At 41.7% G+C, this 24,414-nt stretch overlaps 1 protein-coding gene across 8 annotated transcripts in view; it reads left to right on the forward strand.

Moving 5' to 3' along the window:
• The window catches only part of CLIP1 (CAP-Gly domain containing linker protein 1), a 68,276-nt gene extending 44,079 nt beyond the window's left edge, over nucleotides 1-24,197 (forward strand). For 3 of the 8 annotated variants that reach the window (XM_035341105.1, XM_035341106.1, XM_035341108.1), the window contains 13 exons: nucleotides 1,183-1,339; nucleotides 1,968-2,133; nucleotides 2,229-2,444; nucleotides 6,934-7,071; nucleotides 8,196-8,302; nucleotides 11,372-11,492; nucleotides 15,064-15,116; nucleotides 20,224-20,341; nucleotides 20,632-20,788; nucleotides 21,349-21,398; nucleotides 22,248-22,253; nucleotides 22,807-22,931; nucleotides 23,598-24,197. In XM_035341105.1, the coding sequence (XP_035196996.1) occupies nucleotides 1,183-1,339; nucleotides 1,968-2,133; nucleotides 2,229-2,444; nucleotides 6,934-7,071; nucleotides 8,196-8,302; nucleotides 11,372-11,492; nucleotides 15,064-15,116; nucleotides 20,224-20,341; nucleotides 20,632-20,788; nucleotides 21,349-21,398; nucleotides 22,248-22,253; nucleotides 22,807-22,931; nucleotides 23,598-23,820 (1,637 nt within the window). In that variant the 3' untranslated portion in view covers nucleotides 23,821-24,197. The other 5 variants (XM_035341104.1, XM_035341107.1, XM_035341100.1 and 2 more) reach the window with 4 other exon arrangements.
• The last annotated feature ends 217 nt before the right edge of the window (nucleotides 24,198-24,414 follow it).

Genomic DNA, 24,414 nt, shown 5'->3' on the forward strand with positions numbered 1-24,414 from the left:
AAAGACTTAGTGACCAGACTGAAGCTTTACAAGTATAAACTAGTTAATTCCCATAAACAGTGTTCTCTTTTTAAGGATGTCAAAAAGACAGTGTGCTAGTCAGGTTGTCTACTTTTTCTTATCTGGCAGGTGGGAGGCTTGCTGTATCTGTCTAGTTGTGCATCTCAATTTAAAACCAAACTAGACAGAAATTAGGAATGATTACGTACGCTGTAAGCAACTCTTTTAAGGCATTTTTGGGACTCAAGTCATGCCAAGGGCTGCTGTTGCCCTTGGTGGCAGTGCCTGCCCTGGCCTGAGTCATGCTGGAGTCCCCAGCAGAAGAAAGACATTGACCTGTTAGAGCAGGTCCAGAGGAAGGTCACAAAGATGATCAGAGGGCTGGAGCACCTCGCCTGTGCTGAGGGAGTTGGGCTTGTTCGGTCTGGAGAAGAGAAGGCTCCAGGGAGACCTTATAGCTGCCTTCCAGGAAAGCTGGGGAGAGACTGTTTATCAGGGGGTGTGGTGATAGGACATGGGGTAATGGTTTTAAATTAAAAGAGGGTAGATTTAGATTAGGTATTAGGAAGGAATTCTTTACTATAGGGGTGGTGAGACACTGGAACAGGCTGCCCAGAGCAGCTGTGGATGCCCCATCCCTGGAAGTGTTCAAGGTCAGGTTGGACGGGGCTTTGGGCAGCCTGGTCTAGTGGAAGGCATTGCTGCCTGCAGCAGAGGGTTGGAAGCACATGGTGTTTGAGGACCCTTCCAACCCAAACCGTTCCGATTCCATGATTTTTTTCCCTGTACCTTCATGTTGCTTGCATTGTTTGTTTTCTGCTGTTCTGCTGAATAGCTGGAGAGGTGCGCATGCTTCTCCTATTATAGTGCTTGATTATCCTCTGATACGCATTAGGACTCTTACCAGCTTCTCATGGCCTGAACTTAAATGATTCGCTTCTGGAAAAAAAGCTAAAACTTCTTCACCAGTTGCTTTACTGCTATTTCTGAAGTGTTCTTAACTTTCTGCTACAGCTCACAGCTCAAAGTTCAAACCAGTTATAATTTTTAATTTTGAAGAGGTAATTTGGAAGGTTTGTAGCATCAATATTATTCTGTTTATAGCTCTTTATGATATTCTAGCTTGTCTGCGCATTCCCTTTGTATTAAATCTGCTAGACGACTAACTTTTGTCTTGTTCAGTGATGGAGGAGAAACTGAAGGAGCGAGAAGAGAGAGAACAGCAACTGACTCAGGCTAAAGTCAAACTAGAAAATGACATAGCAGAGATCATGAAGTCATCAGGGGACAGCTCTGCCCAGCTTACAAAAATGAATGATGAGCTACGGTTAAAAGAAAGGTATTCCATCATTGCCAGAACATTTTCACTGCATTCCTTACTTCTCAATTTCTCTCTTTTCAAATAGCTGAGCAAGATGCTCCTGAGTGTCACATTGATGTGACAAGTGAACTTAGTCTTTCAAACTAAATTAATCAAAATAGTCTCCTCGGAGTGCTTTGAAGAGTTTCACTTTTTAAATTTCTAAAATTTCATGTAGCACGTACTTCTCACTGTCCAGAGCAAATGAGCAAAACATACTGTTTCATAATTGTGCTTCGTAGTTATTTGCTTACAAGTCTTTGGACTTTTATTTAGAAATGGAGGAGATACACGGGTCTCTTTTTTGACCAGCAAGAGAAAATGTGATTTCTTTCAAATAAAAGTTGTGGGTAGAATAGTTCTTTATCTTTTCAGAACCCCAGGCTGGGGGCAAGTTAACTGGCAATGGTGTTACTCTGCAAACAAGCAAGTGCTTGGACCCACTTGTATATATTTAATTTAGCAGAAAATTCTCTATATGTTAAATAATTAAATCTTTTACTAAATGTTTGGACACAATATAGGACTTCAGCATAATTTGGAGTCTTTTATCTCTGCTTGTCATGCTGTCAGCAAAAAGTAATGTTCTTTTATTTGGTCTTTTTAGGCAGTTGGAGCAAATACAACTTGAGCTTACAAAAGCAAATGAAAAGGCTGTTCAGCTTCAGAAAAATGTGGAACAGACAGCACAGAAAGCTGAGCAGAGTCAGCAAGAAACTCTCAAGACTCATCAAGAAGAGCTGAAAAAAATGCAGGATCAACTAATGGACATGGTAAGAAAAACATTTTAAAATACCATCGGGAGAATAGTTACCACAATGTACCTCTGGACCTTTAACTGTGTTCCAACTACTTTATGTTCTATCAGAAAAAGCAAATCGAGACTAACCAAAATCAGTATAAGGATCTTCAGGCAAAGTATGAAAAAGAAACTTCAGACATGATCACTAAACATGACGCAGACATTAAAGGGTTTAAGCAGAACTTGCTGGATGCAGAAGAGGCGCTGAAAACTGCACAGAAGAAAAATGATGAGTTGGAAACACAGGCTGAGGAGCTGAAAAAGCAAGCAGAACAGGCCAAAGTATGTATACCTTGTTACTTTGCAAGTAATTTAAAGTTCATATCTTTGCATTTCAGTGATTCACTGTTCTGTTATGTTGTGTTTGTTTTTTTTCCTTCAGCTTTACCATTTTATAGTAGGGTTTTTGCGATACTTGTTTTGAACTTTTCCAGAACAAATTAATGTTGACTAGGGAAGTGAAGCATTCACAACTTACTGTTGTCTTCTCTGGATTACACGAGAATCCATAAAATACGATTCTTTTACCTTAGCATTCTATGTTCATAGATATCTGCTTCAGCACAATAAGTTGGAGCCAGATGTTATTGTTCTCTCTGTTTTAAATGCATGAATTTTAAATAAAATAAGTTGAGAAATATTTCATTTAAAGGTGTTGCACAGTTGAAATGTTGCTCTGTAGTACGATCTTGTGTTACATGCAGTTATTTGGTATGTATCATGACTTGAATAATTTTCATTTTTTCTCCTGTTTCATTGATATTGCTGCTTACTTTCATCCCTTATTAGTTATTGGCTATAATCTGTTGATGCTTCATCAAAATGTTTAGTGTATAAATTGGCACAGGAGTTAACTTGTAGATACACCAATGATGTGCTGCTTTGAATTAAAAAGGTTATGACAATATATTTTGGGGCGAATTAGCTACAGAAGGTGACTTTGAGAATTGGAAATGAGTGCCTGCTATAACTCCCTGCATTTTAACTTCATTAGATTCTGATTAGATCATTCTGTGTCTCTTTCTGATTAATTTTCATTCAGAAAATTCCTTGAGAGTAGTTTTTAAAACCAAGATGAAGTCTGGTACGGAGGACCTCTCAAATCACAATATTTTTAATTTAACCACCAAAAAGTATTCTTGTGGGTGTTTTGTAATGAAATGTCAACAACAGTTCAGTTTGCACAGGGACTATGTGCCAGTGTATACACTTTTTAAGAAAACTTAAATTACAGTAGTACTGTTTGCCCATAATGCACATTTCTCATTTGTCTGCTTGACTTCATTTTTGTTTTCCCTTCTCCCTGACTTTATTCCTTTAGTCCTTAAGCTCTGTGTTAGCATCAGCCAGAAAAGAGATTGAACTAATGTCAGACAAGATGAGGGGTTTGATATCAGAAAAAGAGACTCTGGCACAGGAGGGGAATACTTTAAAATTAGAGAGAGGTTCATTATTATCAAAACTTCTAGAGTTGGAATCAAAGATTTTGTCAATGCAACAAGACCAAGAAGAGCTTTGGACAATAAATGAAGAACTTAATTCAGAAAACAAAAAAATCCTAAAGCAGAAAGAAGAAGCTGAGGCCAAAAGCCAGCAGGAAAGCACAGAAAAGGTAGCACTAATTTCTGAGAAAGGCAAATTACTCTCTGAAATAGAGGCAGCACACGCAGATCTTCTGAAGATAACTCAAGCAAATGATGCTCTCCGGTCTTCAGAGTCAACCTTGCTCCAACAGCTGAAAAAACTTCAGGCCAACAATGATGCTATGGATGTGGCACGTCAGAAACATATCAAGGAACGAGAAGAACTAGAGCATTATCAGAAGAAACTTTTGGAAGAGAACGATGCAGTCATTAAAGACAAAGATGATGTCATTCAGAAGCTGAAAAGTTCTTACGATGACCTGGCCAGAGATCAAAGAGAGCTACTACAACAACTGTCAACTCTGACTGCAGAGAGAGATTCGGCCCAAGATAAGCACTCGGATCTTAAAAGTGCGCACACAGCCTTAAAAGATGAACGGGACCATCTATTGCACATGAGTCAGAGTCTGCAGACCGAGAAGGAGATGCTCCTTAAAAGTATAGAAGAGTTGTGCCTGAGTTCAGCCGATACTGTTAGTGAAAACCAGGCATTAAAAGTGAGAACAGAAGAGATGCAAACAGAACTAGAGAGTGAACATGAAGAACTTAAAAAGGTGATGAAAGACAATACAGAGCTGAAGGCTTCCCTTGCTAGTCTCACTCATCTTCTTGAGGAAATTAAATCCTCAAGAGAGACATCCAACTCTGAACGTATTCAGTTACTTCGAGAGAAAGAGGCTCTTTCTTCATCAGAACGAAGGCTTTTGGCTGAAAAGGAGGAACTTCTAAATGAAAATAAGGTAATTACTGAAAAGCTTGCTAAGGCCACAGCAGATGCTATGCTTGCTGAGAAAGCCTTTAATGAGAAAATAAATGAATTGAACTTGGAAAAGGAATCTGTTTTTTGTAAGTCACTGCAATTTGAAAAACACAATGAAGCTCTTCTGAAAGAGAAGAATGAATTGGAGAGAAAATACTCAGAGCTCCTTGATGAGAACAAGTCTGCTACAAATGCAGTTTCTGATACGAAGAGAGAACATGAGCTGGACATCTCAGCCAAGAGAGTTCTGGCCCAAGAGAATACCACACTCCAAGAGTCCATCAAAGCTCTCAAGGAAGAGCTAAATAAGATGAATCTAGAAAATCAAGAGCTAGTAGCTTGTAAACGTGACCTTTCCGATCTTCTGAAAGAGGCACAGGATGCCAAAAGAACATTAGAAAATGCACTGTCTGCTCTGTCTCGTGACAAGCAGGTCCTATCATCTTCATTCAAAACCTGTTCTACTGACCTGGAAACACTGACCAGAGAGAGGACCGAATTACAAGATAAGTGTCAGAAATTAAATGGAGAGCTTGAGAATATGAGAGAAAACTTAACCATAGAAAAGGAAGCTAGAAAACTGGACAAGGAATCATTTTTGTTGGAACGTCTGGAGCTTCAAAATAACATCAGCTTCTTAGAGAAGGAGATAGAAGTGATGAGAGAGAAAAATAAAGAATTTCTGACTGAGAAAGAAAGTCTGGTTCAGGAGAAAGAAAAATCCGAAACTAAACTGGTGGAAATAATTAAAGAAAAAGAAATCCTCTGTGCAGAGACAGAGCAGCTGGCTTCCAAAATTGAGCAACTGAAGAGTGACTTTAATTCCTTGTCTACATCAAAAGCAGAGCTCCAGGACTTGCACAGTTGTCTGTCCAAGATGCTGGATGATCTTCAGCAGAAACATGAGGTGACTGAGAAAGAGAGAAACAAATTACTTCAGGAAAATGAAAATCTGCTTGCTGAACAGAAGAGTCTGGCCGTCAGTAAGGAAGAAATACTAAAAGAGAAGGAGAAATTGTCCAAGAACCATTATAAGCTGCAGGAGGAAGTAGCGCTGTTAGAGCACACTAACATAGACCTCTCGGGCAAACTGCTGGTCTCTGAGGAAAAAAATCAGATGCTGCTGGAGAAGGTGAACAATCTGGCTTTGAAACTAAGAGAAAGTGAAACTCTGCAGGCCCAGACAGTAATGCAAAAAATGGAGGTATTGAAACGTACAGTTAAACAATCAAGTATGGTTATACTAATACTGAGCACTAACTCCGTGGTTTCCTCTCTGCACTTCATTGCACAATCAGCACTTCATCTCAGGGTAAATGGGCTGGAGTTTTGTTCTCAATGTATTACCGTGGTTTTTTTTAAAGCTGTAACTGAGTCTGAAAGACGTTTTAACTATAATAATTCTTTTAAAATTATTTCTAAATATAACAGGCTATGTTGTCGCTGAATGTTGCAAGAAAACAACATAAACTGTGAATAAAAGGAAGTTTGGTTTTCTGAATCTGGTAGAAGAAATTGGACAGCTCCTCTGCTGAAGTACTTTGCAGCTTAATAGCTAGAGTAGGAATTACAACCAACTAAAAATTGCAGTTACTCAATGAACATAAAAGCAATGTGCTACTCCTGTAAATGTAATTGGATAAATAAAAAGCAGTGCAGGAGAACGATTTACACTTGCATTACAGGACTTTCAGACTGTTAAAGATATTGGCATCTCCTGGGTTCTTTTTATTCACAGAAGTGTTTTGTATTCACCGCCAACAAATTCTGAATAGTATTTTGAGTTTCACCTTGGCTCAAAGCCCATAAGATCACTTAGGAAATATTGAATCCATCTTTTATTCTATAGAATTGTGTTACGCCTACCTTTGTACTTTAATAATATACTGGTGAATTATTTCCTTTTATGAGGGCATAACGAACAGCACTAAAATGATGTGGTAATTGGTCTACTTCCTAATTATTTTTTAATTTATATTCAAATTTTTATCAATTGTTATAATTCCACATTCTCTAAAAATAGAAAAGTTTGTTGGAAGTGAATATCTACGAACTACTACTGTCTAAAATACTCAGAAGTCTGAGAGCAATCACAGTTGTAAATAGAAATCTAGGAAATAAAGAAAGCAAGGAAGAAATGGGTTAAGTGGTGACCCAAGCATGGGGTTTCTGCATGGAACTGAATCTACTCATGTCCGTTTATTTTTACACTTTATGCCAGCCTCAGAATGCAAATTCAGAGTTGAAGTCCTTGTTTAATTGGAAAGCATCTGGCAAACAGCGGAGCTGTGCATAAAGCATTGTGGTTTTGCTTTCAGAGGTCCCACTGGTAATACTTTCTTCTCCTCCATCCTCACTTTATAAACAGGCTGTCAAAATGGCAGAAGATGTTTTACAGACTGTGGAGAAGGTGACCAAAGAGAAGGATGCCATTCACAAAGAAAAGATTGAAACTTTGGCTTCTTTGGAGAACTCTAGACAGACAAATGAGAAGCTGCAGAATGAGGTAATCATATTTAAATGCTTTTATATGAAAAGTATTGCCTGGTTTGTAAGTGACTTGGATCTTTCTTGCAGTGTCTATGTGATTTGTGAAATAGGTGTTTTAGGCTTTGGTTACTTTCTGGGATGAAACCAAAGACAAAATCATGCTTCAGTTCCCTGGCTGTATGGGTTGCAGCTTCACACCCCAGTGAGGTGCTGCAAGGTCTGACCAGGTACAAATACCACTGACCTAGGCACTGTACAGATAAATGCATGGCCACAGCTGTCCCAGAGAACTTAACAGTCCAAGAAACGCATCAGTTCCTTCAAGGCTATTTTCATCTTTTGCATCTCCTGTAATAATGGGTAGTGAACAGCTGGGCTAACCTAAATGCAACAGCTTGTTCTGAAATTGTAATGATTTCCAAGGAGATCTGATCACTCGAGAATGAAAATCAGTGACGTTAATAGTGGCAGGAATTCACTTTCTGGATTTAAAAAAAAAATAAGGCAACCACAGGGTCCTGTAATGCCTTGAGAGTGACTGAAGATTATCTGTTATGTAAGATAATGTGTCACTGAATGTGAACAAATAAGGTTCACAAGCTCGTGGTATTTATGTGGTAGATACAAGCTCAGTAAATAGATATGCAGCAATTCAACCTCTGCAACACGATCTCTGGAAGGAATTGATTGCTTACGGTTGCAAGCACAGCATTCAGCCTCCCATTTCTTGGAAATAAAGGTATGGGAAAGCAAGAACTTTTTATCAGTTACCTTAGAGGAGTAAATATCAAGGGGAACAGCTGTTTTTAACAAGTGTTAAGATAGAAAAATAATGCTTTGAGTTGCACAACATTTTAAATGGAGGCGCTTTGGAGCTTTACGTTTTATACCAGGGTCTATACATCAGATTACTGTAAGCTGCTCTTCAGTGGACACCAAGTTCTTTGTGCTGCTAGACTTGAATTCAGAAAGGCTCATAACACATTTTGCTAGACAAATGCTTCTCAGTGTGAAGTCAGAATTAATTTAATAATGAATTAATTTAAGATGAAAAAGTGGATCAGCTCAGGTCACTTCCTTAATGCTGCACCTGGAAACATTACCGTTTCCTTACTGTAATGATTTTTTTTCCTCTTTAAGTTGGACATGCTTAAACAAAACAACTTGAAAAACGAAGAGGAACTTACTAAATCAAAAGAGCTTCTAAACCTAGAGAACAAGAAAGTGGAAGAACTTCGAAAAGAATTGTAAGTATTTCAATGTAGATGTATTAAACCTCTACTTCTACCTTTCATTAAAAAAAAAAGTCTTTCAGTACATCTCCAGTATCCTCACTTATAAGGCAGATCAAAATTAAATACTAGTTTGATGTGCATATAACTTCAAATCAGAACAGTGCTCCTGAATTTCTCAAGTTATTGAAGAAATCCTTCACTTCAGGCTTGGTTTGAAATGTTTGTTGGAGGAAGTATGTCGTTCTGCCACCTGAGGGCACTAGATTACTTTAAAGGTTTTATTGTCAAGAAATCCGGTTTGGACTTGATTACAAGTATACTTGGCATGTTAAGTAGTTTTAAGAGCCTTTGTTTATAGAAAATCTGGTTCTGCTTTCATTTTTCATTGATGGCCGTATCCAGTTTACTCTTGGTGCCGTGCTATGGACTGATTTTCTAACTGGTACCATACAAATGCCGTACACAGAACTATGTAAAACGTGAGTTAATTTCTTAACATTTGAGATGCTTTATTTGAGAAACTACCTCTGATGAACTACAGACAAATAAGTGTGGCACTGTACACAAATTAACTGCAAAACATCTGATATAAAGCAATTTGTACGTGGAATGTCATTGTATCAAAGCTTTTAGCGTGCCACCATGAATAAAAAACCAGCGGAATTATTGCTCCCCTGCAGTAGCTGCGTGTCCCCTGGCTTTCAGAGATGTCATGCATTAAATCACAAGTCTCTGTTCCCACTCTGAGAAGAACTTCTTGACTCACAGAGTGAGAGCTGGAATCTGGACTGATAGCCGAGAATAGCTGTGGCTAATTATTGTTATTAGTTTCATAAGTCATTTTGCGACAGTTCATACCGCTGCTCTGAGGTGAAGATAGGACACAAAGGAAATCAGCACACAGAATAAATTCTAAGTTCTCTACAACTGACAGTTTTTACCGCTTACTTTTTAAAAACTGCATGCGTGTATAGAGAGCAACCTCGTCTGAAAAAGGCTGGATTTCATTCTGCAGTTCCTGCCTGCCTCTATGCACGTGGAAAACGCCAAAGCAAAATAATGATTTATAAACTAATTGCTCTAATGCTCAGGACAGCGTGGGGCTAGCAGACTGATTTCATGAAAGACAAAATAGATTGTAATTTGTCAGGCAGAATTCATTTATAGAAATTACTTCCTTGAAAATCTTCTGTACTGGAAGGTGTTCTCATGATTTTGATAATTGTGCTTTTTGTTTTTCTGTTTTTCTGCCTAAAATTAATCCAGACAATTGCTGGATATGGTCTCTAGTCATCAGTGGTATGAGACACTGTGGATAAGTGGTTGCTGGTCTGGTTGATTTTTTAATTGATCTTTGTCGTAGTTATTTTGTGTATTGCCTTTTTTAATTACAGTAAGGAGTTAGCTTGATAAGAGGCATTTCTTGATCAGTGGTAATGAGGGTAGTGAGAACACTGCTGAGAGGTCAGCTGATGAACGTGGTGCCCTGCCTTTGTGAAAGAGAGGAGAGGGGAAGTTTTGTCCCCAGGAGCTGTGGCTGTAGGTAGGGCAACGCTGCTGCCTCCAGAGCAGCGCCTTTTGGCGGTGGGAAGATCACAGGATCATAGAATAGTATAATGGAATTGGTTTCCTTAGTAAAAGAGCTTCTTCCATGGAAAAATAGGAAGAAGAAAATCAGAACTAACAGCTGGATGTTGTGTATTCATTTAGCATTGCCTACTGTGAAGTGCACTTTAAGCTATCAATTTAAAATTCCTCGGTACTAAGCACAGGGGAGTGTTTCACACAGATTGACCCCAGTGTTTCGTGTGTTTTAATAATACCCCAAATTTCTGCTTTAACACCAAAAGCAAAAAAAGGAGACTGGTTTGTACCGTGGTTCAACAAACAATCACGGTTAAAAATAGGCACGTTCCCGCATCAGCAATTATATTCCTACAGAGATCATTTAAATCAATAGTCAGTGATGTGAGCTAGCCTGCTTAGTCCAGTCTAGGTGGTTTAGATTGGAAATTGGAAAACTAAAAGTTGGTGTAGCTAGAGCTCAGAGATTGACTAAGGTTTTCCAACCATTTATTCATATTATGTGCTAAGCTCTAAATCAGACTTTGTTTTGTTCAAATGTGCCCAGTAACAAACTTCAGAGTTGTTTTATTTTGAAGTGCTTGAATAGGTTTCTGACTTCTGGGTTCTTCTACCTCCCACGGCAATAAAATATTTTTAATGTTCCAGTCAGGGTTGAACTCTGTGCAATATTGGCACATGGGAGTACTGAGAGTCTGCTACCAAAACAACACCCAGGCACAGAAGTTCCCATTTGGTGAAGTGAAGCTTACCTTTTTCATTTTTTAAAATAAGTTGTCAAATGTTATAAGAGCTTGTGTTAGTCACTTATGTCACAGGCGAGCATGCAATTAAAAAAAAAAAAAAAAGTTGAAAATAAACGTCCTTTAAGGAAACCACAGGTATTAGTGGCAACATAGGCTAATGGAACCTACAGATCCATTTTTGTGGGTCAGATTTTGCTTTGTCTTCTTTTTGGTTTTGTGTCCATCAAACTAACGAGAACAGAGTCGGTGTTTTCCTGGTTTGCCTCCTGTGATCCTGCACATTCTTGGTTGTTCGGGTGTCAGACCTTGTAGGAAGTATTTAAATAAGTGGAACCATTTTTATTTTTAAGCAATTCATGTTTTCTCCTCCAAAATACACAGACATTGCTTTCTGAGAACGTCTGGGCTATTAGCTCACCAGCAGCCCTGTCAAACCGCACCGTGCCAGGCACGTTTCTGACTGCAGGTTCTTGCTACCCGTCGGAAACATGCAGGACCAGCAGGCTGAGCTTACCTTCCACTTCCCTGAGCACCTGCTACATGCCAAGGGGAAGGAAGTAGTCATTTTGTGCTGCCACTGCCTGCCAGGGCTAGCCCTATCTGTGTGCATCTGAGGCACGGAGCGTCACCTTTCTTATAGATCGCCACGTGACCTAGATGTATTTTTCCAAGCTGTGAAGCTGATTCTCTCCCACAGTTTTTTCTTGCCTCTCTCGTTCCTATGGTAACAATGCACTCTCTGTCCTCGCAGCGAAGCGCTGAAGCTGGCAGCTGCTCAGAAGTCCCAGCAGCTTGCAGCTTTGCAAGAGGAGAACGTGAAACTTGCCGAGGAGCTGGGCAGAAGCAGGGACGAAGTCACAAGTCATCAGAAGGTAGAGTGGCTGGAACGTTTCCTGATCTATGGTGAAAGTGCTGTACATGCTGTTTCCACTGCTGTCTGGGTGACGTTGCACTGCATGTTTGTGATTGAAAGATGAGTTGTTCTGAGAATATTTTAAAATAAATTTGGAAACCACCTGCATTGGGAGGTTAGAACTGCAGGCTAACAGAAGGTTGCGTAACCTGTGAAGGATACTTAGGAGGCTTGGAAATAAGCATAAATTAAATATGCTTTAGCCAAATGTATTAGCAGACACTTGCTATTTCTGCCAGGAGTGATTTTGCTATACAATTATGAAATCTCCATCTAACCAGAACTAGGGAAATCCATTTATTTAATTCTTCTCCTTATTCTTGCTCTCCCTTCCCACTAAAAAAGAGTATTTAGGATGTCTTTCAGAATACTATTTAAAATTGCTCGGTTGGAGTCTATAAAAAGCACTAAGCACACATATGCTTGCTTAGACTCGATACTGTGCATGTACACGAACAGTGTTGCAGTCAGGTACTGGCTACATGGAGGACTAGAACTGAGGTGAGATTTTTTTCTGGTGGTAGTTTATAGTGAAAAAAGACTATTTAGTTGTTTATTTCTACTTATTACATTTGCACATGTTAGAATCTTAAAGTATGGGCTTAGTTATACAGCTTCTAATGCTGGTACTTGCCAAAAGAGATAGATTTAAATCCATTAAACATGGTGGTTTCGTTTCTTGTGGAGCAGTTCCTGTGATAGCCACACCTTGAAGGCATCTTTGGAAGCTCTAGTCCAAAAGCACGAGTGTGTGGGACATGTTTGACACGCTGCCTTTCTGCGAGCACTTCTGCAGAAGAAGGGTATGCCTGTTCTCAGTGGCGGTGGAACAGATGTCTTCCTTTCTGCAATGTAGGCTAATGCTTTTAAAGCCACGAGGCTGACTTTTCCCCCCAGGGTACCTGCTTTGAAATATTGAGGATGAGTAAATACAGATCTGGCAAGTTTCTAAATCCTTTTGGCTGCTGCTGGGAGTAATGCACGAGCTTCTTCATCCTGAAAGGCCTTTGGAGATGATTAACAAGAGTCCCAGACGTGTGGGCTCCAGCACTGACTCATGCCGCATCTGAGTAGTGATGTGACAAGAGAATGCTGTCATCCTAAACAGCCAGTGGGAGCTCTGCTCCCCACTCCCACTTGTTTTCTTAAATTATTTCAGAGTCTTTGAGGCAACCTGTTATTTCCAGAAAGAGTTGTAACTTGAAAGTGATTCGGCGACACTGGTCAAATCTTTCTGCCTAACGTACGTAGCCGGGGTTGATGTTCAGAAAGTCCCTGGCAGAAGGGACCCTTCAGCCCCCCAGGCGTAGGCTGGCAGTGGTGATTGCAACCTTGCTCTGTGGCCTCTGTAGTTTCCAGATGAACTGGCAGAGGAGTCTTGCTGTCTGCATCCTACCGACCTGTGGATCTGTCAGCAGGGATCCTCTAATTGCAGGACAGGGAAGTCCACGAAGCACAGAGTCAGTCATCTCGCAGTGCTCTCAGTTCACTCGCACCGTGGCCTTTTCTTTCTGGGAGCGGCTAACTCCAGTAGATTGGATTTGGAGGTCTGCTAGAGCCTGAAGCAACAGTCTGCTTACCTGCAAATTTCAAATCTGAGCCTTGGCAGCGGGGCAATGCTGTTGCATTGCTTAGATGTAAGGTTTGGGCTGTGGCATCTGTAAGCCTAGTAAACCTCATGGCCTCCTAGCAGCCTGCAAGAGGCCTTGTGCGTCCCGGGAAACTGTGTCACAGCAAAAGGAACAGAGGCAAATGGTGTCATGGAGAACACAAGCTTCCTTCTGGGTGTCACATCACCAACGAGCACAGCTTTCCTCAGTGCAGTTCTTACTGATGAAACGCGCAGCATACCTGCCTCAGCTGCTGTGTCTCGTGGTTCCTTGGCACTGGAGGCAGATGTTCCGCTAGCAGCATTCCGTCCCCTCTGCGGCACGTCAAGTACTAACCATCACTTCAGCACCGATGGAAACCTGCTGCTGCCCTGGGGAATGCCACTTTTTTTGTGCTCCCTTTAGACCTTACCCAACCTAAACTTACAGCCTACTTGTTCTTCCTTTGATTCAGGCAGGTTCTGTCATTGAAACGGCTGCAAAATGAGCTGGCCTCAAGGCTTCTAGCGCTGATAGCCAGACCTCAGGCTAGCACAAGCTCACTGATTCCCACCACCGTTTATGTTTTGCTGGTACTGTGAATGTACGCCGTACGTAGGCACCGAGCGACAGCGTGGTTTGCATTTCCTTGCTTTGGGCTGTCTGTGGGAACAGAAAAAATGTTGCCATGAAGAATTGCTCAGTTAGATCTAAGAGAACGAGTGTCCGTGCTAACAATGAGCAGGTCGGACATGGAGCAGGGCTGCTGAAAGACTGGACAGTAGGAAGCAGTGCTTCAGGCTGAGTTCCTGTGCGTGTGCCTATGAAAATGCACTCAGAAAGGTAGCAAGCGTATGTTTTAAGTATTTTGAGCAGTCACTATGGTAACTGTATAGCAAGTGTGGTAGTCAGTTGGGTTAGTGACTCTGTGGCTGCATATGACACACTTTGCAAAATTAATGGATGCTCTTTCATGAATGATTTATCCTGACATCTAAAGATTAAAGTGCCTTATACTAAAGCTGCTGGGGGTGTTTTTCTATATTGATTCATGAATAATTAGCTGTCTGTAATTAGTTAAAGATTCCTGGTCAGATACATGCTGAGCTTGGGGAACATTTCTGGCTTCAATTTACTTGCTGGAGTATTTCAAGAGCCTCAGACCTGCCCAGGCATTTTAATTTCATTGTAAATCAGAACAAAACAACTGCTGGATTATCTATTAGCTGAGGTGGTCCATCTTTTGTACAAGGTATGTGAGAAGTCTGCTCTGTGGCTGAGGAGAGAGCAGATTGCTGGAGAGATGTTGATGAGAGAAGAGGGTGCTCTTTCTACCACAAAGCTACCCCAAGCTTTTCTCTCTTTAGCATCCTCTTCTGTCTTGCTCTATATAAAAATCACTCATCTAGTTCGTGCTAGTTGTGAAGGCTTTATGTGGCCCCACGGAGTCACAGGTTTGGGAGATGGTAACAGACACCAGACCAACAGCTTCAGGGATAAATTATTTAATCTCTATATAGCAGCACAGTAACAAATACAGATCAGTAGTACAATTATCCAGGTCACAATGGCACCAAATCCAGTAATTCATCAATACTGGGCTAAACTTAACAGCCAGGCACACAAACACAATTCTCTTGGGTGTTTGCAGGAGGCCAAGAGGTCCTGTGTAAGGCAGCGCTAAGCCTCACACCTCTTTTGAGTGCACAGGACCTCAAAGTAAAGCAGTAACAACCCCTCACTAGCTAATATGAATTAGTCATTAAAGATTTGTGCTTGTGTGCCTGCAATGTCCTGGAAGAAGGTTGATTACTTTAAGGATTTTTAGGTTCTGTAGCCTCTCCCATGTCTGTTTTATAATGGTAACGATGTTCTGATGTGTTATACTAAAGAAATAATCCACGGTGTATTAACTGTAGGTTTTTTGTGTTTGTGTTTTAGCTGGAAGAGGAGAGATCAGTACTCAATAACCAGTTATTAGAGATGAAAAAGAGGTAAGTTTTCTTCTGATCTGTATTGAACTATGTGGTCCTACAGAAAATTTGAAAAAAAAAAAAAAACATAATACAAAAACAGTGCTAAGAAAAAGCAGTTCACTCCTTTTGTAGTGAAAAGTCCCGAGGTTGTGACACAGGTTGGGCTTACGGATGGTATCTTCCGTGTTTTCTTTATTAAAAGTGCGATGAAAAAGTAATGATTAATATAAGAAAAAAAAAAAAGTAAGAAAAGGTTATTTACCATTTCCTCTTCAGTTATGCACCTCTTGCGTTGTACTAGTTCTCTTTGTTTTCAGTAAGCAGTTTAGCGTTTTTAGTTTGCTCTGGAATATTGGATTGTTCATCAGTCTGATAAACATCACATGTACAGATCCTCCCCAGTCAAGTTCTTAAGGAGTAATGGAAAGACAGTGATGATAAGGATTGTTACTTAAAACAACACTAAAGGCAGTTATTCAGCTGCCGGTGGCTTGTTGTTACAGTTTTGAGATACTCCTCTCATTTATCAGTAGTTATTGCAGTTCATTCAGCACTGCTTTTAAATACCAGGAGATTTGTCCTGGGTGACTGGGGCATCCCTTTGTAAACCGTGCTATTCAATAAATGGTCCCACGTTACAAATCGGCCTGTCTTCCTGCTATTCACAGGGAAAGCCAACGGGCTGTGTACCACAAGGTATTCAGAAAAATGTAGGCTTTTCAAAAGTAGTTGTATAAAAAAGGTGCAGTTCTCCATAACACCAAGTGTGCTGCAAGCAAAACAGACAAAACCCTGTTATAATTTCTTGCATTAACGATGGTTGCAAAAAAGAAAGGTGAATGGCACCTCGGTGGTCATGCCCATCCTTGGCTACTCAGTATATTCGCTGGGCCCATTTTTACTGCCTAATTATCTGCTACTTGGCAGAATCTGCACCATGCTTTATCTCTCTCTCTTCTTTGAAAGGACAGCATGCGCATAGGAAGCTTTAGGTTGTGCAATACCCTCAGAGAATCCAACGGTTTAATTAGTCATTAAACAGAGAGGCAAGGCAACAGCAGAAGCTCCAGCTTTAACCAGCTTTAACCAGCCTTAAGAATTGGCTCGCTTGGTCTTTAGCTGCATGTCATAGCATAGGTGTAAGTCACTTGTTTTTTAAAAACAGGTGAAGGAGAAGATAGTATTCTTTAGCTGGTGTAGACTGTTTGACATCCACGGTAATTAGTGAGTTTACACCAACTGAGGATCGTCTCCAGCATATCTGATGTGGAGGAAGGAAGCAAAAAGAAATCCCCCTTATTCGTGCTGCTGACAAGAATGCTGTTTATAGCCCATTAATTGAGATGTTTTCAAATACATATTTAAAACGGTTGTGAGAATTATTTTAAATAGCGTAACTATCTGTAATGCAGATGTGTCTGCACTGCAAATGTATTTAGCAGTTAATTTTATGTCTGTTTTTACTCCATATGAGTTGCCTGAAATAGCCTAGATAAATATGAAATAATTAGAGTGAATGTTAATGTTACTTTCAGGGCTATCAGGTACATCTGTGCTTACCTTCAGTTGGTTACACTGAGATGCCCAAGTCTGTGACTGGCTTAATGACATTGCTGAACAGTGTTGAATAAACTCCCAAAAAAGGATAAAACAAGTAGCAGAAACATTCTGTGTCATTGAAGCAAACTGCAGGCCACGAGGGGTTAAAAAATGGAAGCATATGGCCTTATTTGCTAACAAAAAAATTAGGCTGATGAACTAATTAAATAAAAAAGGTGTCTCTCTAAATTCCCAAACTCCACTAAAGTTGGTGATGAGCAGTAATTTCTTCCTTTTATCTTCAGAATTCGAGATGCTGAAACAGAGACATCTATTTATTTCAATTAGGTCAAATCCCTAACAGTAGCTTTCCCACCTTCCTTCCACCCACAGGAATTTAGCAGCTCTATGAAATAGTCCAGCTAGGAGTGACAGGAGATTAATATTTATGACTCTGAGGGGGTTCTGTGTTACTTCAGTTCATTAGGTTCACTGTGGGTTGCTGACTGTCTTACTGTCTTTGAGCTTGCGCTATTTATCGATACTCATTTCATTCCTCTCTCTTCCCTTTCCTACCCTTGCTTCCTTTGCTATATCTGTGTGTCTTTAATGGTAAGACTCAAGAAAGTCTATCCACGTTACAATAAATAATATATATATATATATTTAGTAAAGTTGTTGTACATATTTTGGCTGCCTTTGTCCCTTGGTGTCTTGCTTTTGTTTTGTAAAACACTCAGCAATATATATATATACATATGTTATATAGTCTATATTTTTTACCAAAACAAAAAAGCGCCTTGGTGCAAATTTAGTTCTTCCTTATAGTATTTTGCATTTCTACTCCACGTTTCTAACGTTTGGTTCTTGTTATCTTGCATTTTTAAAGCTTGCCCAGTAACACTTTAAGGTACTTGCTTCATTCTTAGAATTTCTTATTTTTGTAGTAAGGGAAGAATCTGGGTGATCTTTTTTTCCAATGTTAAACAAAACAAACAAAAAAAAACCTCTTTGTCTCCCATGAGTTCCACACACTGTGCTCAAAATAAGGCTTAACCTCCTCTAGAAAGTGAAATTTTAAAGTGGTGTATGAACTGACAGTCTTGTCTCCCCTTACCCTCCTTCAGTCCCCGCTGCCCAGCAGGGATTTTGGATATGAACTGGCAGGGGAGAAGTTTTAAGCTCACTGAATCACTGTGTGGATGCCGTGTTCCCCACTTGGATAAGTAATTAGCGACATACACCGACTATGTTTGTATTTCCCAGTTTGTACATTTTAGAGGGCCTCTAACTGTAGCTGTGAAGGACTGGTCCTGGAAAGACTGCCCTGTAAGAGCAAAAAGCAATGCTTTCACACAGGCACCTTTTTCCCCTCTCGTTTTCTCTCCTCTTTTCTTCTCTTGTTCCTTTCTCCTTGTGTTATAGTACTCTAGACTCCTATATTGGATTTGTAAATATGTATTAATATGCTTACAAACTGTTTACCTTTTTCAACCACCTGACTGCTTCTGCCTCCTCTGTACAAGGCCAATAAATGGCAAGTTAACCATGCTTGTACAGAAAGCACATGCCTGCCCTTGATCTCTAAGATGAGGATCTGACCAAAAAATAGAAACATTGCCTTAATAACAGGTTCCTGAGCATGAGACAAGCCGCTGGGGTTTCCATCTCCCCTTTTACAGCTGCCTGCAGAGCAAAGGGAAACCTGGGCGAAGTCTCAGGTAGGGGAGAGCTTGTGAGCAGCATCCTGCAGACGTCCTTTCCCATGTCCCCACCCTTCAGTACCCGGTGGGGTTGCAGCTCTGTGGATCAGAGGAGGCAGCAGTGTCCTGTGCACTGGCAGGACATTACTTTCCCACAGCACCACCCTGTGCTTCTGATCCAATTCAGCAAGGCATTTAAAAACATGGGGTAGGCTGGAGCATGTAAATAACGCTGCGGAAAAGCACAGAGACTGCTGTCATGCTTTCAATGCTCTGCTGAATCGGGCTTGGCAAGGGATAACGAGGAGGGCTGTTAAGTGCCACTGCCCTTTTTGTTAGCAGGAGCACAACTTGTATTTGAAGGCAAGATCATGCAGTCTGCAACTTGTGTTTCTGTTTATATTCTCTCGTTCTAAAAATGTACCAAAATCAACCTTTTGGTTCTTTTTTGGTAGCTGCATCGGCTTTTCTAAACCCCAGATTCTCCACTTGCTGCTTCCATTCCTGAGTATAATCTTAACAATGAAAGAATTACATTAATTGTGCTCTCATTGTTGAGTTTCCTATTTATCTTGAGTCAGTGAGGTTTATTGTATTTCATGGTCTGGGTATCGTGGCTCTCACTAACTGTAGACACCATGGATGTAAAAACATTTCAGTGAGGACTCAGGAGCTATTCCCTACCTACTGCATTTCCTCGCACAAGGACGTGTTCTGCTCTTGGTCCCTTGAACAGTCCAAAGAGAGCGTAGTTTTCTATAGTTAATTAAATGAAACCACTCTGTCACTTGGTCTCTTTGAATCACCGTCTTCATGCTTTTTGTGTAGTGGGCATGTATTCAGGTAGCTTAGTTTGTCAGCAGCCCTCTCGGAGCTAGTAAGAAGCAGCCAACTTCAGGCACCGTCTGAAGTGAGACGTGTGGAATCGCACAGAAAACTGGCTTCGTCCCCAGAGGCCTGGAGAGTTGGCAGCCAGCTGCTGGGCACTGCTTGGAGCTCTCAAAAGCAGGCTTCTCTAGATGAGTACACACAGATTTGGGAGTAGCAAGAAATGGTTTGGCCTTTTTTAACACATGAAAACCTTTCAGCTGGTACTGAACTTCTGTGGCAATAGTCCTAGCACTAGAGGATGACTGGCCATCTGTGTGTCCTGGGGCTCTCAGGAAGACCTGCTAGCAACGAGGTTCTCACACTAACGCTGCGATGCCGTAAGAATGCCAGCAGGACAGGGATTGTAGGCAGAAGCCATTGCTATTATCAGCTGAAAAAGTCAGGAAGCCTGGACATATGCATACGGAAAGGGCTTGTGCCTGCTTTGGAGGATTCCTTTCTAAAACCTCCTTCCCATGAAGTAAAACAAATCCCACAGGGTTTCTGAGGGATCAGTAGTTGTTAGAAGCCCAGAAATGCTCGAAGTATCTACTTCAGGAAATAATGTTACTGAAATTAGTGAGGACCAGCTGATACTTCCAGCATCATCAGTGCTTTGCATGACAACTTGTTCAATGAGCTTTGCATGTGTGTTTTGTTGCTTGTTAATAATTTTCAGGAAGTAACAAAACTCTGATGTTAGGTTTTGTGGAACATTGTGCAACATGTTTGTTTATCCTGTATCTCCCCAGTCTATTGACTCGTTTCTTTAAATTCAAATGGATACGATGATATGCAGATTCTGGCTTTTACTACCTAGGTAAACTTTTTGCTTTGTTTCCACAGTTGTAACAGCTGCAATGTTTACACAGATATAAGATCTTAGTTAAGTACTGAATTAATATTTAAGAAGAACTTCTTACAGTAGTACGTTAAATTAATTTAAACTTCTTTAGGCAACAGCATTTGCCTATTCCTTGGATAATTTCTGGTTGTATTTGGTTTTCCTCCAGAGAATCAACATTAAAAAAAGAAATTGATGAAGAGAGAGCATCTTTACACAAATCCATCAGTGATACTAGTGCCTTGATCACACAGAAAGATGAAGAGCTGGAAAAACTCAGAAATGAGGTAAAGGAGGAAAAGCAGGATGTTCTCAATCTTTATAGCTGCAAGTGTCTGACTGTGTGGTTGGATAACCACACAGAGTTGGATAATTCATTTTAATTTAATTTAATGATTGATTTAGCATAGTTAAATGTTAGAATTAAATCCTGAGGTATCTGTACCTAGTTAGTGCCTGTGCCTCTGGCTACTTGGGTGAGTGCTGCCATGTACGGTGGCTGTTTAGCCGTAGAATGGTACCTGTCTGCTTGGACTTTGCGCTGGGAGACCTAAGCATTCTGATGTAACTCTTACAGATCACAGTGCTTCGTGGAGAAAACGCCTCTGCAAAAACCTTACAGTCAGTGGTTAAGTCACTGGAGTCTGATAAGTTGAAACTTGAGGAAAAGGTGAAAAACTTGGAGCAAAAGCTCAAGGAAAACAATGAGCCATTAACTGTAACTAGCCCCTCAGGTAAAAGAGAAAGCTTTTATTGTGTCTGTGCTTTCACCTTTAATCTTGCAGGGTTTGGCAGCTGTTAAAACACGTAGTTAAAATGAGCTTCAACTAATTGAACCTCCGAGAAATGTGACTTTTCTGTTGTAGGACAGAGCTAAGTTTTTTCAAACGAAGGAAATCCGACCAGCTGCAAAATGTAAATGCTCCCAGTTTTACCAGTTAACCCCATTCACGCTAGGGGCAGGGGTGCAGTTTGTCTGGAAGTGACACACGCGTAAACTATTCCAAAACTTTTATTTGTGAACTGTTGCTGTCACCTAAACACGCAGCTGTATTTTAATAAATAACGTGCAATACTGAACATGCTTCTGTAACACACTGGTCAAAAAAAAAAAAATAATCCCCTGAAAGCCACCCTCACTGGAACTTCCCCTGAATGCTCAGAAAGCAGTACGAGTAAGATGTGTTGGAGACCGGAGACTATTCCACTATGTCAGTCTCTGAATAAGCCATTGTATGTTTCACACTTTAGATCGCTGGCTATTTATGCCTTGCCTTTTTGTTTCTCTTTAAAGGTGACATTGCTGCTAACCTACTTCAAGACGAAAGCTTGGAAGAGAAGCAGGTATTTGGTCTGAAACATCACCGTGCTAAACAGCAGTGTGGGCATTTCGCTCTGTAGGCGGAGTGAAATATTTTTCCAAGCGCAGTTCCTGTCAGATTTTGGAAATCAGGATTATAATGGGCAGATTTTTCTTTTCACCTTGTGCATCTGAGGGGCAATGTTAATGGCAGGAAATACTTAGAATCAAGTGATATTGGAGAAATGGTTTGTTACCAGAACATGAGGAAGCAAGCAGGAAAACCATGGGTAGCAAACTTTGACCTGCGGCCTGTTGGTGAGGCACAGCCCAGCAGAGCACTCTCATAACTGCTCCTCTCCGTCCTTTCCAAAGTTGTCTTGGGCACACACGAGGAATGAGGCCAGGCCAATGAATCTCTGGTGCTTGCTGTCTGGGAGAAATGGGCTACCAAAGTTCCAGTGCCACTCCTAAGCTCCTGCAGATGAAATTGTTGATTTTACGTATTTTTAACTGTTGAGCTCTACTCAGAATGAGGGTTGGCAGCGGTGGGGCAAGGGAGCTGCTCAGGCAGCATGTGGTTGGTAACAGGTTTAGGAAAAGTCTGTATCAAGGAGTACGATAATCCTAAGGAACGTGTAAAAGACTGCTGTGCAACAGGCTGCCTGGGACAGCAAATGCCTGGGAAGCACGGTGGGAACAGAAGGGCTTCCTGACCGCTATGAAGGCTCTTGCTGGGTCACTGGAGTCACATTGACTACCGACACCCTTCCTAGTGCCGTATCTGTACAGAGGCCAGCAGCAATGTAATTATCATACACTAACCACCAATCTTTCTCTTTTTTTTGTCTCCTGGAATTCACCGGCTGGTGGCAACACTTTCTTCCAATCAGCACGAGGTTTGTTCCGCTTTCTGTCTTGCTTCATTTTGCTGCCTGTTGATTTGCCAAGCACTACGTGCTTGCTGTCAGCAGGGGTTCTGCACTGCTCACTACTGATCCCTGTGATGGCTGAAGCCAGCTCTGGGAGGTGCTGCGTGGGCGCGTTGTGTGGTCCCGCTGCTGCCTCCAGTGCAGCTCTGGGAGGGACTCCGGTCGCCCCCGGTGCCCCCACCTGAGCGGCAGGCTCAGAGGACCGGAGATGCATTTCTGATCCGAATTACACTGCTGATAGTTCAATGAGCTTGAACTATCGGTGGTGGGTTGAGACCCACCGGCGCCTGTCAGACATGGGCAGGGCAGAACTAGCCGGCTCCTGAACAGGAATCGTACTGAAGGGTCCTTTGGGAAGTTTCTCCCAGTTCCTACCCCCCATTCTTTCATTCTCCGTTTGTGCTTTCTGTAATACAACGACACACGGGTAAAATTAATGCACGTGTCATTTTGAGGGCCTTTCCTGGGTTGCTTGCTTTCTCTGGAAGTGCAGTGCTCAGCCTTGTTCTTTACGTCACAGATTGACTTCCTGAATTCAGTGATAGTAGATCTGCAAAGGAGAAATGAAGAACTGAACTTGAAAATACAAAGAATGTGCGAAGCAGCCCTCAACGGCAATGAAGAGGAGACAAACAACTACGACAGGTATAAATCCGAAAGGGGAACCTTGGCTTTGTTCTGGGAAGCGTTGGTAGCAGTCGGCTCTGTCAGCTGCACGGTGCTCAGCCTGGTTTCAGCTGTCCTGACAGACACGAAGCTTTCTCATGCATTTAGCTGGACTGAATCTATTCGGGTCCATTACTGCGGTAAGCCAGGTGGTGCAAGCTGATCCTCTGGACTTGTCTGTCACAAACACTGATGTGATGTTTGTTGTCGGTCTCGGTTGAGGCTGGCCCTTTCCATGCTAAGTAAAAGTCTTTGCTGTTACGATGCCGTTACTACATTGAGAGGGGGAGATCCAGTCAGAGAAATAGAACTAAAGCCTGTGTTGTAAATTGTGAGCTCAGATCTCTTCTACCAAAGAAAAAAAAAACAAGCTTACACGTGTTACCTTTTCAAGTAACGTCTGCCCGTGCCTGTATTTACATAGAGCAGCTTGTTTAGTAAATACTGTAGTGTGAGGGAATGCAGGGAACTGCGGGGTAGTTGAGATGTTAGAAGATCTTCGATGTTTTTGTAGGGTTTTCATGTCTTTATTGACCACAGCGCTATTTTCAACAATAATGAGGTAGATTTCAGGGAGGAAGCAGGCCTTTCTCCTTTACGAGGGAGAAGCGCCCTGCTTGACTTGCACTGGTGCTGATCTTGCAGTGAGGAAGAAAGCCTGTCGAAGAAGAAGCCTCGTCTCTTCTGCGATATCTGCGGCTGCTTTGACCTTCACGACACCGAGGACTGTCCCACCCAGGCGCAGATGCTGGAGGAGCCTCCCCACTCGGCTTACCACGGCAGCAGGAGGGAGGAGCGCCCCTACTGCGACACCTGCGAGATGTTTGGGCACTGGACAGCCGACTGCAATGACGACGAGACCTTCTAGTGCAAGGGCAGGAGGTCGGACTGTCTGTGCGCACTGAGCGGACACTTCACACCACCAGCATTTGCGTGTGCTGAATGTCAGGAAAAGGGACGGCGTTTGTTGACCCCGTGCTCCCGGTCCCTTTGCCCATCCACTCCGGAATCAGTAAATTGATAAATATTCCCCCCCTCCACTAATAAACGCCCTATTTCCCTTTATTAAACTTAAGTGAAATATAAATAAATGATTTAATAAATGACTTTATGCTGTTTCCTCCCAGGTTCTGGCTTTGTTGCAGCTCTTAACCAGCCCCCCCCGGCGCTGGTGCAGCTGCTGCTGGGAAGATGTGTACAGAGCAAAGCCCTAGAGTTATATTAAAGCTTATTTAAGTACCTTGAGCTCGTGCTGTTACTTTCACGATGCGCTGCACCCTTTTAAGGCCGCGTTTGTACGTTTACGCTGTTTGGCACTGCCCTGGGCTGAGAAGTGGTGTGGCGTTGTTCTCCTCCGCTCGGTTGCTGCCCTGGAGCGGGGCTCTGAGCGCCCCCCCCCCCCCATTCGGGCCCTATTGTGGCAGTGCCGCCTCCTCCCTCCCCGCCGGGGGGAGGCGCTGCC

The sequence above is a fragment of the Oxyura jamaicensis genome, chromosome 15 (assembly GCF_011077185.1).
Source record: "Oxyura jamaicensis isolate SHBP4307 breed ruddy duck chromosome 15, BPBGC_Ojam_1.0, whole genome shotgun sequence".
In the NCBI taxonomy this organism is placed as follows: Eukaryota; Metazoa; Chordata; class Aves; order Anseriformes; family Anatidae; genus Oxyura; species Oxyura jamaicensis.